The sequence below is a fragment of the Branchiostoma lanceolatum genome, chromosome 10 (assembly GCF_035083965.1).
Source record: "Branchiostoma lanceolatum isolate klBraLanc5 chromosome 10, klBraLanc5.hap2, whole genome shotgun sequence".
Lineage (NCBI taxonomy): Eukaryota > Metazoa > Chordata > Leptocardii > Amphioxiformes > Branchiostomatidae > Branchiostoma > Branchiostoma lanceolatum.
In genome coordinates, this window is record NC_089731.1 from 13,829,301 (window position 1) to 13,839,822 (window position 10,522).

A 10,522-nucleotide genomic window follows, 5' to 3' on the forward strand; every position below is an offset into this window, starting at 1 on the left:
CAAAAGATTTGTACAAAAAAAGATTTTGTCTTCAACTGTTATGAAAGTAGAAACATTGTACAAAGACTAGTAAGTACTTCATTAATCAAAAGATATGCACTCGAAATAGTTTTTGTTTTCAACTATTATCATGATAGAAATATTGTATAAAGACTATTAAACAGCTCATAATTCAAAAGATGTGTAAAAGAAATAGCTTTTATTTTCTTTAAAAACACACGAGATGTCGTTGAGTTGTTCTGTCGCATGCAATAGGTCGTGAGATGTCACCTTGGAGCGGCTGAAGGATGACTCTTTTGTCGTCGCTATAAGCCCGGCATCAAAGGCTATTATCCACGCTTCTAAATGGCCTTTAAGTACGACAAGCACTTTACGCAGCGTGATTTATGTAGCTACGAAAGCACTGCTCATTGCGTTTGTGTGTGTGGATCTAGTGTTCCAAAATGAATAACATTCGGGCCTTTTTCTTGACTACTGAAGTCTTGTACACTTTTGGGCCAGTTCTGGAAGATCCTCGCTTGTCTTACTAAAATCAGCAACAAATTTTGAGAATAGGAATATTATATAGATCAATAGGAATATTATATATAGAATAGGAATATTATATATATACTACTATATAGGTCATTATTACGTAGCTATAAACACCCTGTTCAGTACGTTTGTGTGTTTGGATCTAGTATCCCAAAATAATTACATTCAGACTTTTTTTAATGACTACTGAACTCTTGTACACTATACGCCTGGGCAATTTCTACTTTACTAGAACCAGCAACAATTTTTATCATCATTTTGTCCTTATTCAGCGCGATCATCAGAATAAGAATACTATATAAAGACTTCTTGATAGCTCATTATTACGCAATTACAAAACACGATCTAGTATCCCAAAATAATTTCATTCTGACTTTTTCTTGACTATTGAAATCGTGTACACTTGTGGGCCATTTCTTATTCTTAATGGTCTGCGGTTGAATGGTATGAATAACTGAACCAGACGCCATCTTCCTACATGTATCACTCAAAATCAATCGTAGGAAGAGAAATCTATGCATGTCTAATCCTCCATGTATCCTGCTGTTAATTTAGAAAGAGTAATGACTCGTTTTGGTTGGTAATTTGTGCCCCCCTCCCCACGGCCGATAACCGTCTGCCATCTTATTTATCCAAAAGTTAAACTAAAGCTACGGTATCAACTACGAGTTGAGCAATAAACCTACGTATGCATTTCACGCTAATAGTGTCAACGAGAACCAGGGCGTGGTTCAATATTCTTCCTTGTCTTTGTGTACAACAAAGGGACGGTAATACTATCAACACTGACGGCCTACCCCACTTCCTGTTACCGCCACATCGAGTAACATCGTCAATGCTTAGCTCTAAATTTGTCAAAGGATCTTCTTATATCGAGTCTTTTATAAGCCAAGCCCATAGAATCAAGGAAATTATACGTTTATCCCTCTGTAATTTTTGTCCAAATGATAAATCAATGGCTATCGGCCGTCAAATGGCCCGTTTCCATTGACTGACCCAGATCTTACTCCAAAAAGTTGAACATCGTACATCGTGAGAATCAATACACATATTCATCAGCGTCTGCTATGCTACATAAACTAAAATATGTATTCCACAAACATCTACAACAATATTATTAATTTTAACATTCTTTATACAGATGCAGTTGATATACAGCTCTATGGAAATATAGTTTTGACGAAGTTGTAAAGTTGTTAATCTTTTTTTTCTCTAGTGACTTTATGTCTTGTCTGCTATGTATTAAAGGAATATCTGTATCACGAAATATTATTCCCAATCAATATCTATGTAAACCTCATAACGCAAGGAGCTTCATACAAAAAAGTAATATTATCCAGCTCTCCGATAATCCCCTTCATAATCCCTAAATATTGAATATTGGGCCAGATGCTCATAATACTTATTTTCATGTCATATTTGACCTTTGTATTCTAATAGATGCATGAACATCCCAGTGCGCAGAGCATCGGAATCTGTTCATTTAAAGAGCAGGTAGGATTAACTAATTTAAAATCCGCTTGTATTTCTTATCAGTAGTAAAGAGCAAAAGATGCTAAAATGCCGTTAATACATCTAAAAGTCTAAGTACATTATTTTTGCATCAATATGAATCTACTCCAAGCACTGTCATTGGTAAGTTCTGCCCGGCAATCGCTAAAGCTTGCATATTTGTTTTGCCTGTGGTTTTGTTACTAATTACATAAGCAACAGATCTTTATTCTTCGTTAAGCATATTATCAATTTGGAGGATAGAAATAATCAATTTTCCGTCCTTTGCTGCACCTGCTGAAAATGTCTGATAAGCCTGATATTAGAATCAATACAGACACATGGTAGCGTCTTGGATAAGAATATGCTCATGGCCACGATCATGATAGCCAAATTTTCGAAGGCATTGGACAAAGTCATCCACTACAAACTTTTAGAACCCTTTGGCAAGTTTACCTGTGTATTTTTTACTTCGGTTTTCGACAGACAAGGACGGCGTGACACTGCTCTCAATTTTATAACATATATTTACAGTGCCACGTACAGAGAACAATATACTCATTTTTACATAACGGTGAAGCGATGAAAGTCGTGTAAAATGCCTTTCCCAAGGGTACAACATCGGTGGCGTCAGGGGATTCGAACCAGGTCAAAAACCCTGCCGTTACGCCACACGGCGAATGCACCTCTGTTCACTTGACTTGTAGCTATTTAACAAAGTTCGCATTCAAAAGAGTGGGCGGAATTCCTCGATAAGCCATGGATAGGCCTCGACATTGTAAAGTCAGTCACGACAAGCCTGTAAGACCATCAAATTCACCTATGGGAACCCCGGCTGACAGCTAATTCCGGAGTATAAAGCATTGGGTGAAACCCCTAGATAAAGTCAGCTAAATGAACAGATGTCAAAGATAACTTTACGAGGAAGAGAAGAAAGAAACACGGCCGTCAATAGTTAGGGCAGAAGTGTTACAATCGTGGCGAACTCCAGTTCTAATAGTCCTGGTTTTAACATTGACCTGATGGTGACGTTACAAGACTTCACAATGTCTTGGAGGGACTTAGATAACTCTACGAGATAGAGAAGAAAGAAACACGTCTGCAATAGTTAAAACAGAATTGTTGCAATCGTGGCGAATCCCAGTTCTAATAATCTGGGTCTGTGCATTGACCTGATGGTAACGTTACAAGACTTCACAATGTCTTGGAGGGGCCTAGATAGCTCTACGAGATAGAGAAGAAAGAAACACGTCTGCAATAGTTAAAACAGAATTGTTGCAATCATGGCGAATCCCAGTTCTAATAATCTGGGTCTGTGCATTGACCTGATGGTAACGTTACAAGACTTCACAATGTCTTGGAGGGACTTAGATAACTGTACGAGATAGAGAAGAAAGAAACACGTCTGCAATAGTTAAAACAGAATTGTTGCAATCGTGGCGAATCCCAGTTCTAATAATCTGGGTCTGTGCATTGACCTGATGGTAACGTTACAAGACTTCACAATGTCTTGGAGGGACTTAGATAACTGTACGAGATAGAGAAGAAAGAAACACGTCTGCAATAGTTAAAACAGAATTGTTGCAATCGTGGCGAACCCCAGTTCTAATAATCTGGGTCTGTGCATTGACCTGATGGTAACGTTACAAGACTTCACAATGTCCCGGAGGGACCTAGATAACTGTACGAGATAGAGAGGAAAGAAACGTGGCCGTCAATAGTTAGGGCAGAAGTGTAGCAATCGTGGCGAATCCCAGTGACCCCTGGTTTGTACGTAGACCTTAGATGGTAACGTTACAAGACTTCACAATGTCTTGGAGGAACTTAGATAACTTAACTCTACGAGATAGAGAATAATGGAAATTCGGCCGTCAATAGTTAAGACAAAAGTAAAGCTATCGTGGCGAACCCAAGCCCCAATAACCCTGGTTTGTACATTGACCTGATGGTAACGTTACAAGACTTCACGATGTCTTGGAGGGACTTAGATAACTTTACGACATAGAGAAGGAAGAAACACGACCGTCAATAGTTGGGAAAGAAGTGAAGCTATCGAGACGAATTGCAGTGGTAACAATCCTGGCCTGTACATTGACCTGATGCATATGGTAACGTTACAAGACTTCACAATGTCTTGAAGGGACTTATAAGCTTATACAATTTTACGAGATAGAGAAGAAAGAAACATGGCCGTCAATATTAAGGACAGAAGTGTTGCAATCGTGGCAAAATCCCGATCCTGATAATCTTGGTCTGTGCATTAATTGAATGGTACGTAACGTTGCCAGACTTTAAAATCTTGTTACGCAACATCTCGACGGCTGCACGTAAGGAATATTCTGTGTGTAACATTTCTTTGTCCCTCTGCTTTTTTCTATAGACGGACACTGACCTTAACCTTTAGCACACTGAAGTAGCCGTTTGATACCCCCATTCTATATAGGTTAAAGAGTTAGGCAGCAGGGAGAAGGTTAACTGATCGTCAGACAGACGTCCGTATAGAAAGGTGTACCAGATACATCATTTTTGTCGCCTTTTGGAAATCTAACATAAGATGAGATTATTACTGTGTGTTGAAATATGATAATCCTCTAAAAGTACATAACTGCTTAAAAGCTACTACATCTAAGTCCTGTAACATGTGGAATATCAAGATTCTAAACCCGTAACGGTTCTTAATGTGCATTTCTGCGAGGTAACATAAGGTGCATTTATGGAGAGGAGAGTGCCTACTGTTGGAATGATGCGTTATTATAGAACCCAATAATCCACACCCAAGATATAGTTTTGTACCGCATGTGGGCAATCCAACAACTTGCAATTGAAGTGGAAAGTTTAAGAATCATAAAGATTGGATAATTTCACAGACCATGCTTCAGTCAACAAGATTTTCTACCTTCGCTGTCATTTTTATGGGTTTGGTCTATTCCAGCTTTTGACGTTATTGCTATACAATTCTACCTTTAAGTGCTGACTGTACCAAATGTATCAGCTTGTTTCCTCGCGTTTCCCTACTTCTGCAATCTGGTCAGCTACTGCGGACGTAAGAGTTTCTAATACGTTGTCCTGTACTATTATTATATCATGGTGAGCTCAGCTGTAGGATACATGAAATAGTGCGTTTCGTAGCGTGCTAGTCGGCACTTACCCTACTGTTATTACACCATGGAATATGCGTGACCTGCATGAGGGACAACATATAGTTCACCAGACGCTCTGACTAAACCCCACGTTAACTAGTTACAATCAGCAAATGCACAAATTGGGATTCCAACTACAATTCCCTGGACGGCGTCATCAGAAAGCTTGCAAATAGATGGTCCAATTACGTCGTTTCCACCGTTTTCAGACAAACATCATTATCTGTGTGACTTTCTCGACTTGAGTTATAATAGGGACACGGTACTTTTTCACGGTAGAATACAGGCTGGTGAAGCTGGTGTGTTACACCGAAGGGCGGCAAGGCCCTCTTCACGCGAGACGGCGATCGCTGAACCAATTACAGAGACCAAATTTAATATTGTTTTACTCTTTTTATAATTGTGATATGCTGACCAATGTAAAGGTATGATTCATCAGGAAACAAAACAAAACGAAACAAATTCTTCAAATCTTCGGTTGCTAATCATAAGCGGTTACACCATCCAGTGAAAAGAGGGTGATCTTCCGGCAAAGAAGATACAGGTGCATGCCCCCCTCCCCACCTCACCCGAAAATGCTGTGCATCCGCTTGGAAGATATCGTTACCTCCAATAGATCTGACTTGTGATATATGTCATCTCCATTCAAATCTAGAATTCTTAGGTATCTAGTTCAGAATCTAGTTCAGATACTGGTCTAAACCCCACCCACCCCTCCCCCACAGAAAAGGCTGTGCATCCGCTTGGAAGTTGTTGTTACTTCCAATAGACTTGTCTTGCGAGATAGGTCATCTCCGTTCAAATCTAAAATTCTTAGGTTTAGTTGTCCCGTTTTTTGTATAAAGATCTACATCTGTGTTTTACCTTGTAACGGACATAACGATTTTGCTTCGTCCTTTCCAGTCCGAGCGCTAGCTATGTCTAATTCTACTCCCATCGAATTGATGAGTTGGCCAGCATTGTAAGATTTATCTGATACTCCAAAGATTTTATTACTAAATACATACCATTTATGTGGTCCGATTGTTTTTCCGTTCAGTGATTATTACAAATCAATATGCAAACTGTGGCGATGCTAGTCGATAATGTACATAATAATCAAAATCGAATTTGGTGATATTACTTTCATACAGTATTACACAAGGTCATAGCTATCGGTTTCTCGCCCGCCCCAACCCACGTCAAATGTATGGGTGAATGGTAGCCTCTTTACAATTGGTTAGAAACTGGAGAGTCGCCAGTTGCATCGTGGATCAATGATTTGATTAAGGATGATACCGACCGTTATGTCCATGGATTCAAACTTAATTGCGATTCATGACTGGCGGAGTCGTCTGCCTGCAACATCAGTTATTCTAAGCGTCGCTTCACTCACTCGTCATTAACGACCTTTTTACGGGCTTGTTTTTGACTTATAACTGTTAAAAGGCTTCAGGCGAATGATGACTAACGTCTGATACCTTTCTCTCTCTTTCAGCGTCCACCATGAAGTTGGAAATGATCTACCAGAGCATGGATGACATCGTCGCCTCGCCAGCCAAATGTAGCATGTGAACCGAATGAATTGACATTTACCCCGAGACCTGCCGGCGGTTGGAAGTCGTTCCGTGCCAGTTGAACTGAATTCAGGCCTAAAACGCCTGAAACACTGTGCATATATTTCATACTCTACAGAACATGACTCCTCTACAATACGTCGCCGTCAGGAGTTTCCGATTCATTCTTCCGCAGGGAAAAATACCTTATGTATATTTGATTAATGAAAAGACTGACCGATGTCATGAATCTATCATAATGATTGGTTTTAATTGAAAAACAATCCATTAAAGCAGTGCAAAAGGACCGTCGGATCAATACGGTTTGCTCTGTCACATGTGCACACCGAAGATTGCCGATAGATCATTGTCTCCCCCACTGATTCAATCATTGAGATTTGATCTGTCATTGGCTGGACCAGATGATCAGAAGAAACTACAAGGATGCAGACTGTTGAAGCGTTCTTGCCGCAGGTGTTCATTGAAGAAATAAGATTCTCCTCTCCCCGTCGCCGATAGTACCGTATGATAGCACCTGTGAGTTATTCTGGACCCGCCAGATAGAGTGTACAAACTGATAGACTTCGGGAATCTTCTGAGTATTGACAAGAGCGAAGGCTTAACCAATCTTTGGTGACAACATTGAGAAATCGAGTTCACCACTTCTTGATCATCCCCTTCCCCGCTGGCAGCTTGTCTTAGGAAATCCGCAATCCGGACCACACGAAGAGATCGCGACGGCCAGATAAAAGTTTCATGCAGCAGAATCCTCTCTCACATCAGGCAGAAAGTTTGCAACCATCGTCGATCACGATTAACCCCCGACTTTGTTACGACAGCGTCAAAGGAGTCAATGTCGTACGCTATCAAAGGAAGGTCGGCGCTTCGTTCTTGTTGAATGCCGTTTTTCAATCTAGGTGATGAAGTACTGGAATTAACGGCGGTATCATGTGGTATAGGGTATTCATCTGGGGGGATTCAAGTCGAGCCACGGGGGCCAAGTGACAAACGGAGTGTAAGCCGTATAGGAGACACGTCGCCGAGAGAGGAAGTACGAGGTGGCTTATGGGCGACATGATAAGCGATATGCCTTGAAGGACCTTCACGCTGATTCCCGACGATGACTTGGTCGCTGTGATCCATAGGAATTTACATTTGACACCGGGAGGGTTCCATGTCTACCGATCTCTTCTCTGTACGAATAATCAATCGACGCCAGTTGTAAAGATCTGCGACATGTATTTGAAGATTACGTGTGTTAACTCATTACCAAGTTCATTGTGCAGTGCGGTAATCGAAAAGACAGTATAGATCGCTGTACATTAGCGCGTTTGGTAAATTGTGTAAGATAAGTCGTCCTGACATTAGATGTCACAAGTGTCGAGGACAGTCGCCGACTAGAATGTTTAAGATATTAAATATTGTGCAGAAATGCGAGTCGATTGACCTTTTTAAATTAACTTGGCTCCGGATCTGTCATTGATAGATATGCTGTCATTTAAGGCCCAGTCGTGTCTATTCCACTTGTACATATTCTACTCCCTACGACCTCGATTGATAGGCATCAGGCATTGAACTCCGCCTCGGGTTACCATTCGGAAATCCATTACGTTGAAGATATGCTTTTGGCCGCCCAAGGCATAATAGATGCGGGCGAACACACAATTTCGCAGCGGCTGAGATTGCTGGTCCATGCATTTAATTTCAACGAGCTGCAGTAGGAATATTATGACGAACATAAAAACAAAACAGCACTTTAGTTTTCATACTTTTCAACAGCCAGGTCGATGGTGGTGTGTCTCTGTATTTGTGCGTGTGTGTGTGTGTTTTCTGTGTGTACGTGTGTGTGTGTGTGTGCGTGTATGTGTGTGTGTGTGTGTGTGTGTGTGTGTGTGTGTGTGTGTGTGTGTGTGCATGCGATAGTCGTAGTATTGGTGTTAGTTTGGACGGTAGCTGTTCTTTATTTCTTAGCAAACTGCAATAGTTTGTTATAGAATACGAATGATAGACATACGTGCAAAGATTGTGGTGGATCCAGACAACTTCAACTTAGATACCACGCATTTCTAGATGCTAGATCAAATTTTCGGTTGAGATTTTTTGACCTTCAAAACATGTTTTACAGTTCTCTTTTCTACAAATCCCGTGGTATTGCTTTTCGTAGACCAATGCCGGGCTCACATTTCTAAACCGACGACCGCCCGGATAAATTTCGAAAATGATATATGAAAGATAACACAAAATCTAAAACGTATTCTTAAAAAAAATTGTCATTAGCATAATTTTTGTATTTTTCTTGATTTACACATTTTTCGCTCTCACACATGGGATCGGGTTTGTAAGTGTGACCCGGTTGCCTTCATCGGGATAGGTCTTATATGTCATCATTCATATTCTAAAAAGCACAAGTTTAAATAATACCAAATTCTCAAACTACAAGCAAGAGCTCCCTTTTTTACGACCTCTATTTTTCACGGCCGTTAACCGTCACAGGATTCGGTTCAAGCTCGAACATTCTCTTTCAGATCGGTTTTGAACTCGGGGGCAACAAAGTCTTATCTGTCGTCAATCAATGAGACGTGTGGTTTAAAAAGCACAAAATTCTCAGACTACAAGCAAGACCTTCATTTTTCACGACCTTCATTTTTTCACGACCGTCAACCTTCGTTGGATTTGGTTCAAGCTCGAGCATTCTCCCTCAGGTCGGTATTGAACTCGACTTTACAAAGCTCAAAATTCTCAAAATAAAATCAAGAGCTCCATTTTTCGCGACCTCCCTTTTTCACTGCCGTTAACCTTCGCTGGATCCGGTTCAAACTCGAACATTCTCCTTCAAGTCGGCATTGAACTCAAGTTTAAAAAACACAAAATTCTACGACTATAAGTAAGAGCTCCATTTTTCACGACCTTCACTTTTTTTCATGGTCGTCAACCTTCACTGGATTCGGTTCAAAAGCAAACAGGTCGGTTTTGAACTCGAGGGCAACAAATAACGTGCATTACTACAACATCACACAGAAAATGGATACCAAGTCACCAATCTTCCTTCACCTTTCCGTGTTTAGATCACATTTGGAACCGCCTGCGTTACGACATGGGCATCCATAACAACTGTAACGACATTTCAGAACATAAGTGGGTGACACTGGATAAGTTATTCACTTCGCAATCTTCTCAGACTTTCAAGGTTCATCTCTTCAACAGATCTTGGGAACGAACTTAGCCTAAGGGGCAACACAAAAGCCTTACTTTAAGAACTTAATCCCACCGGTCACAGAGTAATGATAAAGAGCACTGCTATGTTCATACTGCCTGAGTCTTTCTCTTAATACTTTATCCCTGAGGGAGACCATGTGTCACTGTTGTTATGCACGAGGAACCACTATGCGGCATCAGAGGGTATCCGCTATGTCATAGTAAATGGATTACGAAGACTAAATCAATTCTTATGAACGTGCCCGATGTCAGAAAGACCTCAGAGTACCAATTTCTCGACAAGACAAGGGTAAACAATAACCTCACGTATTCTGATAGAAATAGAACGAAGCTGACAGCTAAGGTGTTCAACGTAGACTCTGCTTTGCATGAAGCTGCCAGAGAGCAGACGATCTTGAGTGGTGTATGTGCCTGAGGGGCTCTCATGTTGAGAGATTGAGTTTGGGTGAAAAGGAGGTGCCTCGAAGAAAGATATCAGATGGCAAGGGGATGGTTGTAATCACTTTTATGTTGCCTGTCAAGGTTAAATCAATAATTTATGCACCGAGGACTACTTATTTTCCTGCCGTGGATCTCTCTTGGTGGAAGAGCTCTTTTGAATGCAGA

General features: G+C 40.7%; 1 protein-coding gene across 2 annotated transcripts in view; it reads left to right on the forward strand.

The window, feature by feature from the left end:
• LOC136443726 (protein amalgam-like) overlaps positions 1 to 8,459 on the forward strand; it is a 44,172-nt gene extending 35,713 nt beyond the window's left edge. The window contains exons 8-9 of one of the 2 annotated variants that reach the window (XM_066441075.1): positions 1,975 to 2,028; positions 6,643 to 8,459. In XM_066441075.1, the coding sequence (XP_066297172.1) occupies positions 1,975 to 1,982 (8 nt within the window). In that variant the 3' untranslated portion in view covers positions 1,983 to 2,028; positions 6,643 to 8,459. The remainder of the gene's footprint in view (positions 1 to 1,974; positions 2,029 to 6,642) is intronic. The other variant, XM_066441074.1, reaches the window with a different exon arrangement.
• Positions 8,460 to 10,522: the final 2,063 nt, after the last annotated feature.